A 23,556-nucleotide genomic window follows, 5' to 3' on the forward strand; every position below is an offset into this window, starting at 1 on the left:
AAATGATGGTTGATTAAAGTCTCCATTATTCCTGTTAAAGTCTTTCAATTTTTACAGGTAAATATATGAGGATTAGAGCAAAGCTCAGAAAAGACTGATTCTTAGACAAGCTGTGTAGGATACGCAACAAGCAGGTATCTTCTGCAAGGAACTGGGTATGGCATTGAACCTCATTATTCTGTAGCCAAATGAAGTACCCAAACCACATTTTTCAAATGGAATTTCAGGAAGTCTGAGTTGTATTGGATGCAAATTACAAAGAAACTTTGAAGCCTCCACAGGCAAATTTCCTACTTTCCCACACAGTTTCTATCTACAGCTGTTCCTGGATTGACTCATTAACCCTCTCCACGAAAGAAACTGGCCAGGGAAGGAAGAGTCACAGAGCATGCTGGCTTTATAGCAAGTGGTCCCCTGCAATGCCCAGTCACTTGTAGATTTAGGAGTCTGTGCAGAGACAATATCTGCAGCAAAGAGGCAGAGTACCCCAAAATACTTTAGTAGGGAAAGAGATTTATGGGAAAAAACACACTTATGCTGATAAACCTGAGTCTTTCACCTGTGTGTGCTGGACAGCTAAGTACAGATGCAGCTCCTTCTTCCCGATGAGAATGCCTGTTCCCTGACAGACACTGCTAAAGTGGTAAATCTTTGTGTCAATTTACAATGTTGTCATATATAGGAATGGGGTCCTCTGAGTTTCTGTTTGGAGTGAAGAATGTATAGCAAGAGCAAAATAATGTGATTCTCACAGGCAGAATTTATTCAGGTGGAAGGTGCTTAGGACTAATGGGGAACCAAATGTGAAACCAAAGTCTGGCACCATGGAGTGAGGAGAGATGATAAACTACAAACTACAGAAAACCATTCTATGGAGCTGCAAAGGAAGATGCATTCCCCTCATACAACCTTTTCTTTGTTTTCTATTTGCATCTCAAGTCTGTAATACTGCAGGTGAGGGACTGTCTACACTTTGCAGTGCTAACTGTTCAGCACAGCAGCGTTCCATCCCTCTGAATGGCCTTCAGACACATAAAGCCTTTCAAAAAACTTTGAGTCTACTGCTAATAATCCCCTTTGAAATAAGCTGGGCTAGGGTCCTGAAAAACAGGACACTCAGTCCTGGAGTGGAAAGGTAGGGAAAAGTTTCCTAATGACCTTGCCCTACAACACGGAAGCCTCTCTTGAGAAGGCAATGCACTTGCAGGAACCTCTGTCCCTATCTCCTAGATTACAAATTCTTTAGATGGAGACTGGCTTTATCTGTGCATTTGTACAGCATCCAGCTCAGTGGACACCTGCATGCTCCCAGAATAACAATGACAATTATCTCCATGCCATGTCCTGCTCTGAGGGATGGCAGTGGCACAGGCACTTGGAAAGGGATCTGGAACAGACCTCTTGACAGACACTGCAATCGTGAGGAGCAGTGAAATAACTGAGAAACTGCTCTGCCTGCTGGTAATGAAGCCAGCCAAGCAGCTGGCAGCAACCTGATCTGTGCAAGCCCCAGAGCAGAGGAATGCCGCAGGGAAAGTGGCTGTGCCATCCCGTGTCTCCTCTAGGCTCATTTGTGGAAGAACCTGCCAATACCCATATTGCTACCGAGGAAAATGAAACTTCTTTTGAATGTGATACTGTACTCAAGGCTGGAAGAGAAAAACAATTTCCCAGAGTTAATTCCAACCCAATGGTCATTTAAAATAATTGTGCTATGATCAACCTTGAAAACTGTTTTCATTTTCCATGTGTGAATCCCTGTGCTGGGCAGACACCTCTGAACACAAGAGTTAAATCCTGAATGCTACCTAAGAGCTGCCACTGGGAACATAAGCCTTGATACCCATATTAACAAATAATAAACCACAACTGATGGTTAATTAATTAATGCTTCAAAAATGCACTGGAAAATTGCAGTGCTATAGCAAAGTATTATTAATATAAGGGACAATTTTTTTTCTAGTCTGTAAAAACTTTTTGCCATGTAGATAGGTACAAATTTGCTGGGAATGCCCTTGGCAAACAGAGGGCAAGTGGCTGCCAGCCCATGTGGTCTTGCAAGCGGAAGTAGAAAATATCCTTCCCACACATGCCTGAGCACAAATACACTGTAGCCCACACTCCAGAGATACAATCTCCCATGAACTTGCTCCAAGCCTTGAGCTGCTCTGCTTCGCATAAACTAGTAAGACTTGAGCACAGAAGATCTGCTCTATGCTATTCCAGATTCACAGCAGAAGCTATCACAGAAGGATAAAGATCACCAAAACCTATTTTTTTGGTTAGCATGAAATGCTACTAGTTCAAACACTGGGATTGAAACCAAACTGGAAAAAACTACAACAAACTAAAAAGAAATGCCATGACCCAGACCTTGCTGATGAGCACAGTGGGTAGCTCCTCATCCAAGAACAGCAAGGTGATACAAATCCTGCCATTTCAGTGAGCAGCAGCACTGGGCTCCCATGGAGCCATAGTCACTGCCAGCCTCTAAGATTTAGGTTGGCAGCAGGGACCTTGGCAACTCTGAGAGCCCTGGTGCCAGTTTGGGACTCCTGAGCTTTCTCTGCATCCTTATTATTATAAATTCTGCCCAGCGGCTTCATCCCAAGTCACAGATCCAAGAAACAGGTAGCCTAAGGCTCAAGTACCTGGATCCTTTAGAGTCAGCACCACAGCCCCAGACTTTGGAAATGTAAAGACTTCAGCTTTGCAGAAATGTGCTGTAAATCCCAGCCAGAAATTAAAGATGCTTGCCTTGAATTCAACTGAAGACTAATTTTTGAATTGTAGATTAATATTTGGGACTCATAAACCTCAATTTAATGGAAAAAATCCAGCTAGGTCTATGTGTTCCTTAATAAGTGGTGGGATTGGCAACAACTGCTGCAATGCTTCGGTCAGGAGGAGAGCACTACAGGGGTTGTGCCTCTGCAAAACAATTAATTTCTTAGAACTGACAAATAAATGAACGCAGACTCAGCTCTTCATTTAATTCTTGACAAACATTAAACAAAGCGTTCCCAACTCATGAAGCACTCATTAAGGAGCTCAGTAAGGCCAGATGAACACTTCGGTGTTACAAAGCGTGACACCTTCCTACAGGACACAGAGAGGATTCCTGCAGCAACCCTGCTGCAAAGCCCTGGGTGAGACACTCGTGTGTCATCTCCTCACCTGTGCATCCAGTTCCATGATGTGAGCTACTTTGTTCCAGCCAAATCCCACGAAGCGCCTGTCATACTCCGGGCAGTCCTTCCTCACGACGACGTATGGCTCAAAGTCTGCTTCCCACTCCACGCGGTAGGGGGTGGTGGCCGTTCGCCACTTGGCAAAATTTGTTGGCGCGTGCCCTTTCGTCCAGACGTGGTACCTGAAACAGACATAAACGGCAGGGACGTGGGGAGGCAATTAGATAGAAAGCATCCTGGCGAGGCAACAGAATATTACCTGTTAGATGAAATGCTCAAAAATAAGGACATTAGCTTACAGTTCACATCATCATTTTCAGGATGCATCGGAGGCAATTTCTAGGACTATTTCCAGCATGCCTCCCAGAGCTCAATGCTTAAACACATCTAGCTGGTGAAGGATAGTGTGAAAACAGTACCTCATGCTAATGTGAGAAACCATTACACAGTACCCTGTCAGTTCATCTGCACTATAAGTGCTGTGTCTTATTCCTAGCAACCAAGCAGCTGCTTCGGTTGGTGCTCTAAAATCGGTGTGGAAATCTGCAGCTCAGATAAAGTCCCTAAAATTAGCTATTTCCCCACCATGGTGACATTCTGTTTTATAGGCAATTTTATAATTTGCATGAGAGACACCTGCAGCTCTGGATAGATGTTCCATTTTATTAATTACAGTTATTACTATGGCAGGAACCAAGCTGCATAATTACATTAATAAGTAAAATATTACATAAAGGCTTTCTGCTCTGAATTCTACATTGTGGGGAGTATTCCTGTGATCTTCAGTAAGGTAATCAATTTGATTTACAGAAAAAGATCCTTTTATATTTTGCTAATCTTGTTTAGGTCACAGCAGGTCTCTTCCTAGCACAGCTTGAATACACCCCATTAGTGCCAGGGTCAATGACTCTCTCGCCCACTTATTCTAACACTTTCCAAAAATCAATGAGACAAGCTCTTTCTGCAGATTCATAGATTAATTAAAGAAACAAAAGCATAGCAGGTATCTGTATTACAACACTGAGATAGATAGGCAACAGAAGGAACAAAACAAATATCCTGCCAATTTGTAAAGTAAGGTACATTGAATTCACAGGGATGACTCATATGCTAAAAGTGAAGGGATTTGAGCACTAAATATTGCAAAATTACAGCATGACGTAATGTTTAAACCCCAGAAATTCTCACAACATTGTAAGCCATTGCTAAAAACAGGAATATAAATCACAGCCTAGGAGTTTTCATTTGGACATATTTGGATGGATTGTAATAGGAGAATCAGAGGTGTTCAGCTTTGCTGACTCTCTGCTTAGGGCAGTGCAGGAAGACTGAATTATTACTATGGCATTGGGGGTCACAAGTAACGTATGGTCTTTTGTATGCTGCATTTATGGTCCTTTGTATGTTACATTCTAAACTGTAAACAGATTTCACCACTTTCAGATATCTCACCTAGGAACCAGGAGAAACAAAACCCTTCTGTGCTAGAAGAACTGACAGTGAAATAATTCTCCAGAGATTATCAGAAAGTAGTGCCAGATTCACAACAATGCTTATAACTGTTAATGCCCTTTGGAATCATTGCCAAAAAAACTATCCCTTTTCTTGGTCTCTTTTGAAGATGAGTGCCTAACATAGCCAATCACTAATGTGCAGCAGTCTATGCTGGAAAAAAAAAAAAACAACCCAACAGTCACAATGTGAGGTTTAAAATTATATAAGATTGTGGAGGGTGCTGTATCTTCTAAAATCCTACCTCCGGCATTTTGAAATTAATTATGATAATAATAATAATAATAATGACTGCTAAACACTTATGAAGTGATTTGTATCTTCAAAGGCCCATACAAACTTTGGTTAATTGAGAGATTCCTGCAGAGAAGCAGCCAAATGCTGCTGTGATTCTAGTAACACTCTCTCACTGATTTAAACGGGGTAACAAGATACTATCCATAAAAGGAATTATTTTTCTTTCCACCCTTTTTGGAGGTATCAGTGTAACCACCTATATCAGCTCAAATATAACCTCTGTGAGTCAAGAGAGCAAAATAGAAGGGCAAAATAAATAACTGGGAAGAGACAATTAAGGGAAAATATGGAACTGGGACTGCAGAGACAAAAAGCAGAAAGGAAGGAGGAGATTTGGTTGTTAACAACAGAAGTTATTTACTTGCCTCTTCAGAGTGATTGATGTGAGCAGAAGGAAACAGAAAGGCAAAAGGACACCTAAGGTACTGACAAAGAGGTAAATTAATAGAGGATGCTCAAATGAGGTGTACACACAGTAGAGATGGAGAAGCAATTAGACTGAAAACAGTCTAATTGTGAGAACATTAAAAGAATTGTGATAGCATTATTGGATTACATACACCAGTCTGCTGGTGACTGAGAGATACCTGTACATACAATATATATGGGCTCATACACAGATAATCTGCTGGAACTAGGTCTTGGTCAATGGCTGACTACATGAACTGTACTGCAAAGAAAGATAAGCAGGCACCATTCCATGGAGGTCCATAGAGAGGAAGCTCCCATTAAAGGAGGAGTTGTTTCCAACAGACTTTACTATCAGTGATGCAGTTGTGAGAAGAGGTTCACTGTCTATACTGGTATTCCATCGCAGAGGACAAATGAATAAATGTAATTTTTTGCTCAGACTCTTCTCACTCAAGTACACATTGAATTTTAAGGCCACACTCAGTCTGACTGAATCCCTGGAGAACTTTATAAAAATTGGGAATAACATACTTTTCACTAGGCTCACAATTTTGACAAATCCAAACCAAGTAATTTCATCTCCCTAAAATCACGATGAGTTTCTTTCCCACAGAAAAAGACTGGAACACACCACATCCCCTCCTCCTCCACTGTGGATCCAATGCTTCATTTTACTTGTGTTCCTGATTGCTTTTATTTAAAATAGATTTTCAGAACTATAGTAAACTTTGCTAAAGTTAGCAAAATGAAGTAGTTATTCTTCTCAGAGTGGTCTTCCTCCCTGTCTCCTCTAAGCTTCCTGTTTCAATGAGAAAGATGAATGAAAACAGAACTTTCCCACTTTTGTTCTCAGATGCTTCAACATTTTGCTGGATTGTGGATGCGATCAGTTAATTAGTTAATCAGTTGTTGCTTTTTATGTTTCCTCACTACAATGATGTGTCTCCTGCCAGCTGTGGCTTCCCCTGTGCCTGGCTGTGTGGGGAGCGCATTTGTTCCCATCAGCTCATAGCTAGGCCTGAGCAGGCACATCTTTGGGAGCACACCCAGCCAGCAGCTGCCAAGGGAGCCAGCGGCTGGCACAGAGCCCCCGCTGTGGCAGAGGGCTTCACACAGCACACCTTGCCAGCCACAGATGCTCACTTGTCTTCTCTTTTCTTCTGCTGCTGACTGAGGGATGTAATTGAGAGCCGTTGTGTACTTCTTAGCTGCCCAGAGGTAGAAAAGGTCACCATTTCAAAAAGAGGTGACAAAAGCAATTTCACTGAGGGAAAGATTGTAATCTGCTGTGTGGTGTGAGGGACTGGGATGCTGCAGGCACTCTCAGCAATCACTGTCACGGCAGTCCTCCCCAGCTCACTCCCACCCGCTCAGCCTCAAACTGCAGTGTTATTAAAGCACCTTGAGGGTGGAGGTGGAAATTCTCAGCCCAGAGCGCAGATGCTTTGTGGCTGTGGATAAATTTGAGCAATGAAATGAGCCAAAACAAACTGAAGAAGCATTTGTAGAATGTATGCTACATGAATATGTAGACCAGCTACAGACTGCATGTCCTTCAAGTCTTACTTAACCTTGCTTTGGAAAAACTCCCACTGATGTTATAGTCATTTCTGCCTGAGTAAGACTCAAGAAAGGATTTGCAAATCCAGCTGTGTACATAACACACCAACATGGTGTATAGCTTGAAGATGAAATCTGTAGTGGAAGGCCACCACTGTGCAGCTGACTGCCGGTAGAATGCAACATCTGAAAATCCTGAGGGTGTTATTTTCCACTGGAATGACTTTTTCTCTCAACTACAGGAGAGACAACTATTTTTATCAGATCTCTTGTTAATTTTTATGTCTTTTGTATGAAAAAGAATGATGGCAGAGGGAAAAGTACTTGCTCTATCAGTATCCTTAAGTAATTTTCCAGAGGCATGCCTCTTTCAGTCACCTCAAATTCCTGTTTCAAGGCAGTCACTGGTAGAATTCTGATACTGATCAGAATTATGTTTTCCAGACTCATACAGGCTATCTGCTATGATATGTGCATGTAACCATATGAGGGAAGGGTGGCTGCTGCAACAAGAGAGGTGTGTAATATAGGGAATGGGAAAAGCATGAGGAAAGCTCTAAAGTAAGAGAAGGATGAGAGAGGTATGACATGGAGCTCCTCCAGCCATGGATAATGCCTAGCTTTTTCATAGCTTTTATCTCTAGATCTCAAAATACTGCAAAAAGGAGAGGTGAACATTGTTACCTGTATTTCAGAGATGGGGAACAGAGATGAAAGAAAGCAAAGTGATTCGTGTAGCACCTCTCAGCAGGGGAGAAGTGGAGCTGAGAAGAGAACGCAAGTCTCCTAAGCCCCCTCTCTGTGCAACATCATAAGGCCATATTGTACTCTTCCCATGGCTGAGATGCTTTACACATGTCTGCTAATCAGACCTTACCACACACACCCAAGAGATGGTTAACCCCTGGTAGTCGCATTTTAAAACTGAAGAGTCTGGCAGGTAATAGAAGTGACTTGTTCACAGCCTCAAAAGAAGACTGCTTCAGAGAGGAGCTCCAAATTTAGGTGTTCTGTGCTTCTTAGCCTCTAGTCAGAGTACTCTCTTACCTCTGCACAGAGGAACTCTACGTATTTAAGCAGCTGTTTCACACTTTAAAAGAGCATAAGACAAGCCTGTGTTTGTTTTTCCAGTAAGGAAGAGAACCAATGGGCAGAGATACATTACTTTTGGTCACATGAGAAGACACAGCTACCCAGACAGTATTTGGCAGTCAAAAAGTAAATTACATGCACTTGAGTGTAATGGTCATGGCTTAATTTTGTAGTGCAATGAAAAATGATGAAAATAAAACCAATTAGATTTAACAACTGAAGTTGTTCAGTAGAGGACTGTAATACGAGATAAAATGCTGAGCTTACAGACAGAATATATCCACATGATTCTGTTCACCGCCTCTATACAAAAAGGGGAAAAAATTCAAATAAGTTTCTTAATGTAGCTAACAGTGAAAGAGAAGAACCAAATATTCAGAAGAACATAAAAACCAGAGATAATGACCACAGGTTCAAGAGTACTTTCCATTACCTGAATGTAAAGAGGGTTCCCATGTCCAACATAGATAACAGCTCTGCTTTTGACTTGGGGAAGGAGAGGCGGTAGCGTAGGGTCTCAAAGGCAGGTACAATCAGAGCTTTCTTGGTGTTAGCTAGGTCTAGCTGGATGACAGACTTCCTGGCAAAAGAGAAACAACAAATAAAAGCAAGAAAATTTTCAACTGAGCAAATCACTGAGCTTTTCAAAATAAAGTGCAAAAAATTGGCAGTTAAGATATTATAAATGTAACCATGGCCCATATCTTTACCTACAGGTGCTTCAAATTTTCTTCTCCTTTTGGTCTGCTGCTCTAAGAGCAGAGAGAGTAACAGAATTCCAAATGAGCTTGTTGTTTGACTGATCAATGTTGATCAGACTGCTGGCAGCAGAGAAGTGCTCTACACTTGAATAGACTGGGAAGCCTCTCTTTTTCCTTCTTTTTGCTGCAAGTTGCTCAGTGCAGAGACTGTTTTGGTGTGTGAATGTGTGTGCACATATGCATTTCACACAGGGCTATTTTCCAGGCAGGGGCCTTGGGATGACTGTTGCAGCAGAGGAGCAGCTTAGCAATCTCTCATCCTGCCTGCCAGAGGTGTTCAGCCTATTCTTTCCTAACATACTAAAGCTCAAAGAAAAAGAAGTAACTTTTCCATCCCCCAATGGAATCTTACTATAGCTGTCATTAGAAATAAATCTGTCTCAATTTTTATTTCATTATCTCCATATTTCATACCAGAAATATGCCTCTCTCTCCCTGTCAAAGTCAGTTCCCCTTAACAGGATTCACTGTCCTGACTTTTATGTTACTGCAACAAGCAATCAAGGAGAATGTTGACAAGCAGCAAACTCTCTACAGCCTTTTAAGATGAAGGAATTGGGATCACTGTCCTAATAACAGAAGAACCAAACAAACAATTTTTCTAAGCCCAGAATACCTAGAATTCATTTATACTGCTGTCACAGAAAAAGAAGATGAGCACAACTACTTCATAAAATCTGAATTTTAGAGAATTCATACCACCCTATAGGCCTGTTCTATATTAAGCAATCTGTTCTCAGCTCCTTACTGCAAAGTTTGCATTGTTTAAAGAGCCCCTGACACATTCCAGTTAACTTTTCACAACTGAAGGATTTTAACAGCATCTTATAATAAATGGTTTTGTACTTTCTTCTTGCAGCTTCTCCCTCACCATCACTAGAGGCCAAGGTATCTCATTTCAATAGATGACTCCTTCACAATCAGCATTTGTGACCTTCCAAAGTTGTTGAGCAGTGCCAGTATATGATCTTTATGATGCTTCTAAATGTTTCTTCCCTTTAACACTTCTGAGAGCAGGGGATACTAATACAGTTTCTGTTACAAAATCTAAATTTTTCTGGTCTCTGTGCAATCTATCAGCCTTGAGCAGTACAGCTTTGTGGATTCAGTCCTAGGAAGGAGAAGGTAACATTTGTAGTGGTGCTCATCCTTTGGGCTCTGCAAGGAAATAGCAGCTTCCATTTATGGCTGTTACTATATCTTTGTTTATGGAGAGCTTAAAAAGGCCCAGGCAAAATTCAAGACCTTGCTGTGCTTGGCACTGTCCAAAAGTAGGAAACAATCCTGCACACCGAAGTTTAAATCTGAAGCTGACCAAAACTGCAGCAGGCACAGGTATCAAGCACAAGTAACAGCAGAAGCTGTCAGACAGAGCAACTTGTGTTGAATCTAGTGCTGAATGTGACTTATTCTCTAACATATGGGAATGCTGTCGATACCAGCGATCCTTTCTGCACACTCCCTGCTGCTCCTGTCACCTGCAAATTTTATACAGTTGTCAATGCCTGAACTATTAAAAGGAATAAATTATAGCACCTTCATGATGAAATCAAAAAGCAGAGGGAACAAACTGACAGAACAGCCTGGAATCACTTTCACTGACAGAGGTCAACATTAAGAGTGAGGTAAGCGAAGAGAAATAGAGGTTTGGAAACAAGATGCTTGAGGGGCATTCAGGCAAACACACAGATGTGGAGATACTTCCAATTGTGATATTGTAAAATAAAATAGCAGGACATTATCTGCAGAGATATTCTCAAGAGATGTGTGATCATCTGAGGTGCATGTTGGTGTGGCAGGTTGACCTTGGCTGGACACTAAGAGCCCACCATGTTGCTGTCAGTCCTCCTCTGCTGGGTATGGGAGAGAAAATAAGATGGAAAACAATTTGTATGTTGAGATAAGGCAGTTCACTACAGCAAAACCAAAAGGTTGAGTGTGCACCAACAAAGAGAAAAGTAGAAAACTTTATTTTCACCTTCCCATAAAATGATGTCTGGCCACTTCCAGGGAAGCATGGCTTCAGCACACATAGTAGTTGCTACAGAATGCAAACATTATAAATAACGAATGCCCTGCCTTACACCTCCTTCTCTCAGCTTTCGTGTCTATCTGAGCTGACATCATTTGGCATGGATTCTCCCTGTTCAATTTGGCTCAGCTGTATTAGTTATGTCCCCTCCCAAGACCCTGCCCACTGCCAGATGGGGGCAGAATGATGGAGAGGCAGCACTGATGCTGTGCCAGCACTGATCAGCAGTAGCCAAATCACTGGTGCATCATCAATCCTTTCCAGCTACCAAGGCAAAGCACAGTACTGTGAGGCATGCTATGGGGAAAGCTCAGCCACAACCAGTACAGGTGGTAAGGTCAAAGTGAAGGGCTCTTTAAAACACAGCTGGGAGTTGAGACACACTCAGACAAGAAGCCCAGCAGCACTGACCTCTGAGTAGAATCACCTGCCCTTGAAGTGGATTCAGTGACATCAAAGATGGATGCAAAGGGAAGAAGAAATTACTGCTGACATCCAGATGTTAAACTTGAGAGACAAAGGACAACAGAGGCCATTTAAACTGTGATAATGGCAGGGAGGACAAGGACTTGTTAGAGAAAAACACACCTTCCATTTTCTTCTCATAACTTGGCTGGTGGTCTGCTCCTTGGATAACCAGCTGAAAATCTAACTTCTTCCCACTGGAAGCAAATCAACCTTTTCATTTTTCAGTGGGATGACTTTTCCTCCTGTTTTGAGTGGAGGTGCTATTTGTTGGTTGACTGGTTCTGTTACACTTTGGGAATAGGAAAATTTTGTTGGTGCTGCCAGATATCTGGAATATAACGTAGGGAATACATTTGCTTATTTTGCAGTCTAGCATTGGTAAACTAGGTAATTCTTGCACTACCCTGATGAGGGCTGGTTTTTTTTGATTCAGTAGTATTGATTCAGTATCCACTTTCCTTACTTGTCCTTTTCCCCCAAAATAAGGATTTATGACTATGAAGAGTGGCTGTCTTTGTGCTAGTGTTGTCCAGGAGACCATTTCCCAGATATCTTTGTGTTCAAAGACCTGATGTGTGTAATTCGGACACAGTGAAGGATGGGTTAAATTTTAAATCTAATCAAACACATTTTTCACAAAGCAGTGAAGAAATGAATCTTAAATCACAAGAGTCTCCTCATGGGTTGAATGAACTCCAGCATGTTGATATCAATCTTCTAATCTGCATAGTTCTTTTCAAAAATTAACACAGAATTCTCATCCTCATATAAGTAGATAGCAAGATCATTCCCATTTTTGGAGGATACAGAAGCTCAGACATAGAAAAGCTAGCAACCTAATCCTAACGCATTACACTCAGAAAAAAACCAAAAAAAAAATAAGAGTCCATTAAGTCAAATGTGCTTCCACCAGTGGTTGGTTGCAAGTTACAAATATGGCAGTCACTGAACTTGTGGTCATAACTGGAGAGTTGTCAACCCACTGTTAAATTCACATAAACGGTGTTAAACATGTTAAAATGCTCTTCCTCTCTGCAGAAACAATGAAAGACAACCAACACAAAAATCCCAATAGGCACAATCTGAACTATCTCCCTAGCTGAGATGCTTAAAAATAAGCAGAACTACTTCACAACTCATGTTGTAGGGAATCAGTATAAAACCCGTGATGGAGCTGGGATGCTGGGTCCCAATTCATGCTAAATGTGTCAGGAAAGAACCTTAATGCTAGCTGTCACACCTGTAGATAAGCAGCCTGTCTCACTGTTTTGTGTTAGAAGTCACTGTAGAATGACCCAAACACCTTACTTGCAGCAACCAGAAGAAGCCTTTACCTCTGGGGCACTGACAAGATGACCTCAGTAACCATGATAAACAGGAAATCTTTAAATTATACATCTCCTTTTGTACTTCACAAAAGACTAAAACAGGACTATAAGGGGGTTTGATGGAGATAAAAACATTGTAATGGTTTTACTTAGCAGCTATGATAAAGCTCAATTAGCACAAATCTAAGTGCAAAGCAACTGATAAATAAGGGGATAGGTAACCACAAGCTCCATCAGCTTCTCCTTCAAAACTGGTTGTAACCTTTCTTGTATGACACCCTCAAAATATGTTGAAAATATTTTTCAAAATTCCTTTGTTTTTGAGAATATATTATCTGCAGAGTCATAATATGCAATATATGTAAATCATCAAACTTTCAGTGAGAAGGACTTGCCTGGCTAATCCTGTACAAAGTAATGCCCAAAATACCACACTATTTCCATTTGTTTATGATTGTTCTATCTGAGGAAATGAAGATAAAAATGTTTTACTTCTCTCTAACAAACAATTGCTGCCATTCAGACAGATAGCACTAATCAGCTATTTGCAGAGGCAGTGGGAACAGTCAATGCAGAAAGACAGAGTATCCATATTCAAAATAATCTCAGTGCAACTCCCTGCTACTTTGCTTAGAAAAATCATTACTGAAAAAGCTACAAAAGCGTCTAGTCCACATACAAAAAAAAAAAAAAAAAATCCAATAACTTTTTGAAGAGCTGGTAGTAGCAGATTAGCAACTTCAATATTCCCAGGCAAGAGAGACTCTCAGCCAGAGTTAAGGTGGTATGGCCCTTAAAAAAGGCTAGCAGATAACACAAAGTCTCAGAGGAAGAAGCTCTCAGAGAGCATCTCTGCTTTTTCCTGAAACATCACCAGTGCACCATCATGGTGCACTTAGTTCTGTAATACAATATCACCTTATGAGAATTATTTCTATTGTTGCAATATCTCACGGAAATGGTGGAACTTCATTCTGCCTTCTCTCCTCTCTTTTTCCTTTCATTGCTGGCTCCCATCCGTGCACTGTGAAGCAGCATGAGAGAGTAAGTTCCTTTTCTAGCACTAAATGCCAGTATCAACAGCTGCCATCCTTACTGTGTCCAGCACTGATCTGAAAAAATGTACCAGTATGCAACACTAACATAGAAGAACAGAGAAATGAAGAACAACTCTTCATCCACGTATCTGGAGACAACTGATGTCTGCAAGGAACAGAATAATTTTGGAGTGCTCACAGCACAACTTGAAAAGACTTCAACAAAATAAGAGGGAAACAAGCTTACACAGTGTGCTAATACTTCAATGATACAACTGAAATTCAGCATCTTAAAAGCCGTAGAATAGTTTGGGCTGGAAGGCACCCCTAAAGGTCATCAAGCCCTTTTTTTTCAAGTAGCTTTTTCTTGTTTTTTGAAAGATCTATTTTATCTTTTTGTAAAATGACAAATTTTTTTGGGTTGGAAGGCACCTTTAAAGATAATCTTGACCAACCTCCCTGCAGTGAGCAGGGACATCTTCAACTAGATCAGGTTGCTCAGAGCCCCATCCAGCCCAACCTTGAATATTCGCAGGGATGGGGTACCCACCACCTGTCTGGGTAACCTGTACCAGAGTTTTGCCACTCTCACTGCAAAAAACTTACTCCTTGCATCTCATCTTAATCTCCCCTCTGCAGTTTAAAACCACATAGCCTTGTCCTGTCTCAACAGGTTCTGCAAAAAAAGTCTGTCCCCATCTTTCTTACTAAGCTCCCTTTATGTCCTGGAAGGCCATAATAAGGCCTCCCTGGAGCCTTCGTTTCCCCAGGCTGAACAGCCTTAACTCTCTGATCCATTCCTCATAGAAGAAGTACTCACCCCTCTGAATAGTGAGTTTGGCCCTGTACATCTCTTACAGAGTTAAGCCTGAAAGAAAGAAACTCCTCTGTAAGTTCGTGACAGCAGAAAGCACATTTTCCTTTACACTCCAAAGCCTTGGGCTTATGAACTGACAGGGGACACTTACAGCCAGGCCCTCACTGGAAAACTTTGATCAACTTTTACCAAATTAGAATAGAGATGAAAAGCAAAACTGGTCAGGATAAAGGAACTGAAATCCTCCTGTCTGGCCACAGGGTGTCCTCCTTGCTCTATGCTTTGGCCTCAGATGACCAACCTCTGCACGGGAAAAAGGTCTTAATTAAAAAAAAAGCTCAGTTAATGGATCAGAAGTCTGTAGTTTGCTCAGCCCAACCTGCTCACATGCAGTATGATACAATATACACTGATGTTACTCCTCCCAGTTTCCTTATGACATTACTTTGCCTTGACAGCTGCTAGTATTGCAGTAATATTTTTGAGCTGGTTAGGCTAATCACCCTCTTTTCAAGGTAAGGAACTGAATTAAGAGTGCGTCACATGGACAACAAGTTCAGTAATGCGCTGCATGTTTTTTCTGTCACTGACATTAAGAGCAGAGATATTTAGAGAAACTACCTGTTTCCTATCTCTGCTAATAAACCATGCTTTTGGACATTTAATAATACTTAACCCAGTTCAATTTTCAAATTGGTTCTTCTGCAGCCCTGAGGAGATTATTCTAATGGCTAACGAGGCAACACACTCAAACCTGCACTTTTTCATCACAACCATTTTTCTTTACTTTCCCTTCTTCTACTCTAAAAATTCTTGTGCCTTGTCGGGCATTGTCACACCTCAGATGTTTATAAGCTGCTGTTTCTAGATCTGCTGAAACTACTTTGTTTTGTGAATGTGAGAAGGATGGGGTGTGAAGAGGCTGAAATCATGGGTGACAGTGGGAATTCCTTACTGTCCATTACCTGAGGTACTCGTAGAGTCCATACATGGGCAGGAAGTCGATGTCAGACAGAAACATGTATGGTGTGCTGATGTGCTTCATGGCCACGTTCCTGAGCAGGTTCACAGGGTAGAACTGCCCCTCCTTGTACACGATGTGGTAGCCAACGTTGTGGCGGCTCATCAGGACTTCTGAGCCCTGAGCGTAGCGCAGGAATTGCTGGGCTTCTGCATCAGACAGGTAGAGTGCCAGGCTGATGGGACCCTCCCAGTGCTTGCAGATGGCTTCAAGCATCTGGAGCCTGCAAGAGGAAGGGTGAGAGTAAAAAAAGCTATTTCCCTGTCTGGGACTCCGTGCCTGTGCTCACCTGACCAAATGCAGATATCTTTCTCTAAGTGAGACAGACTGGGGACACTTTATATGCTGTGGAAAGCATATAAAGCATATTTCTACAGCGTAATTCATTATTTAAGATGCTAAGTCGAGGCCTCCTCCTGGACAGATGGACTGCACCCTGGATACACCAATCTCACTAAATCCAATGTAGCCTAAGATGGCCCTAGATCAGATACACACATCCACAACTCAGACACCTAAAGCACCATCATTTTCTGTCTAAAGCTCTGATGCTGCAGAAAAACCCACATGGATAACAGGACTTATCTAGTAGGAGATTTGAGCAATTGCAGGGATCTGTTCATGTGGATCTACTTACAGGATAGGGGGCTCATGAACTTCAACAATATCTAGTGCCCAATTCACATTTCAGGTCAAGCTATTCCCACACAATAACACACTGCATTGCTCTTCAACAAGCTTGTGGATGACAGAGGTGTACAGAGCCACAGATCATTTTACCTCTTGTCTAGGAAAACCTTCCCCAAATTTTTGCAAGGCAGTTAGTAAAATCTTAAAGGCTGTTAAAAGAGACAGGCCAATGGGCTACTGACTTGGGGGAAAATGTGCATTAACTAGAAGAAGGCTTGGTGTCAGGAAAAAGGACAAAAGGGATGACATTTCCATAGAAATGGGATTTATTATTAGTAAGGAGTAAGGAGAGGAGGAAGGACAGACGTGGCATTGCTGTGGAATATCAAAAAAAAAACATTTCCAACAAAACCACCATTAAAAGTACTAACTTGTATATGTTCAGCACTATCTCAAATTTCATTACATAATTTCTTAAACAGGTTGTATTGATGTATATTTTTAAAAAATTCCAGCAGTTACAATACTGCTGATGAAAATGACAATGAAAGATTTCATATGCAAACGTAAATCAAAATCTACTTGGTCAAAATAATTTAAGCACTTTGGGTAATTTATTGCCTAGATCTTGAGATATGTCACCCAAAAATACAGAAACGACTGATTACAAAGCCTCTTGATTTAATATGCAGGGAAATGACCTATGAAGCCTAGCCAGATATTCTATTAAAAACTGGGAAGAGTAGATGATGCAAAATTATTATCTTCACTCCATTCCAAATCCACATTACTGATTTTAACATACTAATATTTATACAAAACTCAAGAAAAGTTTTCTGCCTTATCATAATCTGAGAAATTATTTCCCCCCTCCTACTACCTCCCTAAGATTTGCAAAAAACAGGAATGATATACCAGTAAACATACAGTTTGACTTCTGAATGATTGTGATGATAACCCAGATGATATAATCATTTTTTCTTAGAAATGAGATATTACCTTACTAGTCTACACTTGGTACATAATTTTCTTTTTATCTGTTATTGAAACAAAGGCTATTATCAGCCTGAAACATACACCTGAATTTGAAACATGAATCAATATAAAAAAATCTAAAAGGTAGGTAAAGGGTCTCGAATTTTGATTACACAAATAATAAATAAAGAAAAAAATACTTTTTTTATACCTTTTTCCAACATATTACAAATATGCTAATCAGGAGACTCCAATCTTTCAGCACTCAAATTCAGGGCATTGTTTAAAAAATGGAAAATTTGCCTAGTAAAAAATGCAGCAAAATGCCTTCTAAGGACTCCACGCAGTGGACTAATAGCATATATAATTTACTGAAACAGCACATCTGATAATGCAAGCCTTTTCATGATACTGAAGTGGAAATTGGGTTTTGGTGGTACAAGTTCCCAGCTGGACACCTTAGTACCCTTCAGAATACTCCATTTTACCGTGTTGATCTCATTGACAGGCTCTATGTCCATAAATATGATAAAGGGACTGCTAGGTGATCCTCCATAATCTGCTCTAAGTTGTTATGTCTCCTTTGACCACAAAACTTAGAATTATGAGTTTCTAAGCACAACATGACCAACTTATTTTGGGGTTTTTTAGTGGTATTGAGGAATATGTTCTTTTAAGGACTCTAGAGAAAACAAATGCACTGCTGTACTGCATAATAATGAGATCATAATTTAGTTGGTAAATTTTTAAAGGTCTGTTCAGCTAAGCGAATTTTGCTGGAATTCAATTGTTTTGTGAGATTCTTTATTTTTCATTTTCTTCTTTAGAATACTCAACTGATTTCCAATTCATTCTCACTCAGATTTCAAGCAGTGTATTGCTAATCATGCCTTTCCTTCTCCCCATTCTGACCTAATGTTTTTTTAACTCCTACTCTGATTTCTGAACCCCAGGTACATACTGAGCCTTTAAAAAGCCTGCCTAGCCAAAACACGTGCATGAAAATCACACTGAAGCAACCGAGCCACTATTCAAGGAAATGTCCCATCACTGCAAAAGGTGACAACTACCCAATAATGAACAACCCTGAATGAAGTCTGTCTCAAAGCTTCCATCTAAAGACAGCAATGTTAGCTTGCAAAATGCATCCCTCTCTTTTATTTCTCAAGCCTATAGGACAGGCAAACCTAAGTCTGTCATGACAGTCATGTCAATCTCACCTCCAGCAGGACCAGGGGAAGTGCTGGGAGTTATTCTTTTGCTTTTCCTCATCTCCAATAATAATTTCAAAGAATAATTCAGGAACGTAGTGTACAGCACGTTGTTTATGTCCGTGTCACCTTACATCTGAGACACTATTCTTAAATGCCTGCAGTTGTGCCAGAGGAGTTTAATAAAAGTGGCTTAAAAAGAAGATGGAAAAAGGTAAGGCAGTAACTGAAAGATGTGAAAGAAAACAAAGCAGCTAAGCAGTTCTTTGGTAGGTTATTATTTATTGATTTTAGCTGAAAGAAAGTATTTCCAACTCAAATCAATAATTTATAGCAACACACCAGTGAAGTAGGGAACATTTTTCCTGCACAGAACCAGGACGGCTGTTCTTCCTGAATAAAAATGTGTGGTTCTGTCTATCAATAAAAACATGTGCCCCAGTGAGGATCCAGAAAGGGAAACAGATGCTCAGACTTTGCATCAGTGCCAGTGAATCAGCACTGAGCCCTAGCTCATTCTTTTTAATTAAATTCTGGGGGGAAAAATATACCATGTGCACACACTGGCTTCACTAATTTACTGTGGCACTAATTCAGGGTCTGGCTCAATTTATTTCTTTATTTTTTTACTCAAAGGTTTGTGAACACTTAAGAAATGTTTCCTCAATTAACAGTCAATAGAACAGACACTGATGTGCACAGCACATCATAACACAATACACAGTGCTGAGGCACCAATGGAACAGAATATCCCTTATTAATTTCTGTTTATTTCAAAACCAGGCTGTTATTATGCTGTTATTATGATTTATTGTTCTGTTATTATTATTTTTTATTATTCTGTTTATTTCAAAAACAATGTTTTGTTGATCTCAATTCCTGTAACCCTCTTGGAAAACTGCTGACCTTCTACTAGTGTAGCAGTGGTGTTATTCACATGCCATGTTATATTCTGTATGTGCTGTGCTGAAGGAAATTATCAGTTTCTGGATAATACTCAAGGAGATCTGATTAGTTCTGTAGCCAACTCTGATAGCAGTAACTACAAAGTTTGGATTACATTTGACCTGAGAAGCTGGAGAAAAAAAAAGAGAGCTGACAATTACAAAATTTCAGAAAGCTGGCTGATCCAGACTGCACTTTCAAGCTTCTGAAAAATTTCAGCTAATTGCAATGGTGGAACTTGTCACAAAATGGATTTTCCCCCCAAATTAAGAATCAGTTAAATTCCACTTCACCTAAGAACTAAAAGCTCAAATGTTCTTCTGAGAATCAACATTTGGATAAAGATGCAATGACTCTGCTCAGATGGAGATTTTTTTATTTCACACTAGCAGAGTAAAAAAAAAAAAGTATAATTTTTGACTTCCTAATTTGAAACTAGAATATTTAGTTCTGATTCTTACTATAAGAAAAATCACTAATTGAAATTTTCTGCAAGGAAAATGCAAAAGAAAGCAAAACTAACATCCTTTAGTGCAGAAAAACACATGCAAAAACTTGGGTCAGCTACAACTGCTTGCCTAATTCTATTACAAAAATCTGTTTATTCTAAGTTGTTGCAAAACTCCATGGACTAATAATGCATGACAATCCAACCAGGCAACAACTTTCTCAGCTCTAGGAGTCACCCTCTCATGAACTCTACTCATGTAGAGTGTAGTGCAGCATGAGCACTGCACAGATAACATCTAGGTTTCTATGGATGTGCATTTTTTCTCTCTCCAAAGCACTCCATAGTCGGATTTCCCTGCAATAAAACACTGTGTGTCATGTCCCAGATAAACAAGAGGTGTTCCCCACCTGTCCATGGACAGTTGTGCCACCAGTGTCACATCGGTGTTGTCCGAAGCAGGCTCGTACTCGTAATGCAGAAAATACAGGTGAGTGCGATGGACGGTGAAGCGCTCCCGACGGAATTCATAGCACAGGTCATCCTCGTCCAGCTCAGACAACTGCTTCTGCAGCTGCAAGGAAAGAGTGGAAGTAAACATTGTTTCCTTGTAAATGTTTTAGCAAAACAGAGAGAAGCAGGAGACTGGGAACTTGCAGAATGATGTAACGTGGAATGGAAGTGGAACATACAGAGTATCAAGGGTTTCCTTGTTACTGCACAAGGGATTAGAAGGAAGGGCTTGCAAGTAAACTCATATCCCAGACAGGACACTCTAGTATGGTCTATATATTCTATGTATTATCTGTATTACATACTTTCAAGATCCAGAATAGCAATGAAACAGTGACCAATTACAAGCTGAATAATAATCAAGTTCCAGAGTTAATGTTCCAATGTGACACATAATTTCATCCTTACTAGAAGCTGTGTTTCACACTATTCACAGACATTCTCCACTAGCCAACACTCAGTAGCAGACTCAGCACTGAGCGATTCCCAGTCTGCTGCATCTGCTGGAGAACAGTAACTGCTGCTACCAGCACAGAGAGAGCTGGGAATGTGACATCTCTAACTGATCATTACTCCTGCTCTTGAGAGTCACGTTCTTTCCACTGCAGAGGTGCCAGAAGTAAGCCTTTAAATGGGATTTATGCTTCTAGATACCTAGTTTGAGAAATCTGGAGGATGGTAGATAACTTCCTAGCTCCCTTGGAAACCAAGCCTCTTCAAAATCAAAATGGGCATCTCAAAGCAATCTAAGCCCAAGTCTCTTAGACATGTAGCTTTAAGAGAATAAACCTTAGCTCTGGGGAAAGGTAGAAGTGAAAACCTGATCAAACATCTATGCAGATGACCAATTCCATTCCTAAACTAATTATTTTTGGGGTTGGACTAGGTGATCATTGAAAGGTTCCTTCCAAATTAAAATATTCTATGATTACATGATTCTGTGATTTTAAAGCCAACCATCTAGCTAGAATATTGAAATGAATTAATTTAAAAGGAAAAATGTGTCATGGCTGCAATGAAATGCTATGAAGATGAAAATTTTTTATGGTTTTAACATGTGAAATTGAGTTCAGTATCTACTGCTCTAAAATGCAGGTTACAAATAAAGTATCATTTTAAGATTTGATTTCTTAAAAGCATCCTGTAAGAACAATAGCCAGTTAGTAAAACATTCATCAGCAAATGAGAAAAATACCCATTATATAGGAATTTTACAAATTTTGATAAAAATCACAGTGTACCGAATGTACGTCAAAAGTATTTCATAAAAAGGATTATTGAGTTATAGACATCTTTTTGTCCTGCTCAGAATGATTAAAGTAATAGTTTCACCATCTTCAAGAAAAAAAAAAAAAAAAGGATAATGTAGGTATTTTTTGTTATGTGTTAAGAGGAGCTGTTGTTCTTGGAACTATAAGCATAATGGTTGCCATACACAGCAATGCTTACAACTGAATGTTTTCCTGTGAAGGCTGATGGAATAATTCCTGATATTTTCCTGTACATCACTCTATAATCTTCTCCTGAATAATGGAAATACCTACTTTGATTTCAGTGAGTTTTGGATCAGGCTGTCATTCTTCCCTGCTATTATTCTGCAGAGATCTTAAAACACCCCTCAAGAGGGACTGCTTTTAGAAAGATGAGAGTCTGAATCTTCACAAATCTTTACTCAGGCAAAACTTGTATTGATATCAAGATCTCTTTTAGGTGGAACAGAAATCAGGAGTTCTTTTAAGCATCCTTGGAGTTTCAATCTTTCTGCTTTACAAATCATCATTCGCTGAGCCTGAAATCTATTTTCAAAATCACATTCAAATAATAATTGAATTCAACTCAATATTTACAACAATTACTAGAAAACATCTTGTATCTTTCTGTTTCTTCCTTGAAAAGGGACATTAGTGTGACCTTAACATGATTATTAAGAGGATGACTGAAATTTAAATGGTTAAAACAAGAACAATGAATATTGTAGGGGTATCTTACTATCCTTCTGAATGTACAAATGACCAGGCCAGAAGATTCTAATTGCACAGGAGATTTTAATCAGGCAGTCACTGAATAATTATCAGATTGCATTTGGGTTGCAAGCTAAGAGGCTAGAAATATTTAATTATGAGTTCAAGAATAACATTTGGAACTAAATTATGGCTTTGTGCACTATTGAACCCAGGGTGGGAGAAGAGGAGGAGACACAGCTTCTTAGGAGTCCCACCTTTTTAATGGTGAAACTCACCAAATCACAAAGTTGGTGATGGAGGTGAGGGAGAGAACATAAAATATGTCTAATATAATATTTTCTACAGCATACATATTATATGGATCCATTATTTAAAGACAAACAACTCTTAGCTTGGTTTGAAGTTTGCTCCCACACTGTCTTCTTGAAAATATGCATTTATAATGGGAATGCTGACAGATCTATGCAAACAGGTGGTTAAATACAGTGCACAATCAACATAAGGACTTTAATATCAGCTGGATTTGATAAAATCCATTGTAGATTTTTTCCCCATTATGGATGCCTCCATTTTATTGATAATGATGCTTAACCCAGCAAAAGTTTCTCAGCTGTAGAGACTGCATGTGTTCTCATAAGCAAGTACTTGCTAATCAAGACTGTGTATTTCTAGAATAGTTTCAATGTTAAGGCTAGTTGCCACTTAGCATGTGGGAAATGTCACCCCTAGGAAACACCTTCACAGTTGAAAAAAATATTATTTTCAGACTGTGTGGGGTAGATATTGTCCTAGGAAATACTGTTGTGGGAAACAACATATGCCTTCATTAGCTTCATGGTGCTACTTTGTTCAGAAATAAAAAAATGCTTGAAAAAATAAAAATTAATTATGATATGCATAATATCCAAAGAGAAAAATACATAAAAGAGATATGGGCTATATTATTTCTCTGGGACACCAGATGTGGCAGGGATCAGGCTCCATCTCAGGAAAAGCAGTCTTTGAAGCTAGGCTAGTCAGAGAAATAACTTGGCCTAGATCTTCCAGGTCTACTTGTCTAACACATTTCTATGAGATGAGGTGTTTTGTGCCCCTATTACAGATGGCAGACCCATATGATACACTGCAACACAACATGTACTTTTCACTGGCAAATTGGTTACTCTGTTCATGAATCTTCCTTCCTAAGGCTGTTCCCAATGTAAGAAATCTGTTTTTGTCCTAAACTGTTGTGCCACTGAAACTATTCACTTCCCACCAAAAGCCAGGACTTTGTATCTGATGAGATCAATTAAAAATCCAAGATCAGAAGTATTTTCTGAGGTATTATTTATTAAAAGAAG

General features: G+C 39.9%; 1 protein-coding gene across 3 annotated transcripts in view; it reads right to left on the minus strand.

Moving 5' to 3' along the window:
* LARGE1 (LARGE xylosyl- and glucuronyltransferase 1) overlaps positions 1–23,556 on the minus strand; it is a 276,630-nt gene that overhangs the window by 11,878 nt on the left and 241,196 nt on the right. For all 3 annotated transcript variants that reach the window (XR_013340002.1, XM_077783379.1, XM_021553947.3), the window contains 4 exons: positions 20,147–20,310; positions 15,472–15,750; positions 8,497–8,643; positions 3,178–3,373 (listed from right to left, as the gene is read on the minus strand). Coding sequence is in view for 2 of the 3 variants with exons in the window: in XM_077783379.1 (XP_077639505.1) it covers positions 3,178–3,373; positions 8,497–8,643; positions 15,472–15,750; positions 20,147–20,310 (786 nt within the window). In the remaining variant the exon portion in view is untranslated. The remainder of the gene's footprint in view (positions 1–3,177; positions 3,374–8,496; positions 8,644–15,471; positions 15,751–20,146; positions 20,311–23,556) is intronic.

Source organism: Lonchura striata, chromosome 5 (genome assembly GCF_046129695.1).
Source record: "Lonchura striata isolate bLonStr1 chromosome 5, bLonStr1.mat, whole genome shotgun sequence".
Classification (NCBI taxonomy): Eukaryota; Metazoa; Chordata; class Aves; order Passeriformes; family Estrildidae; genus Lonchura; species Lonchura striata.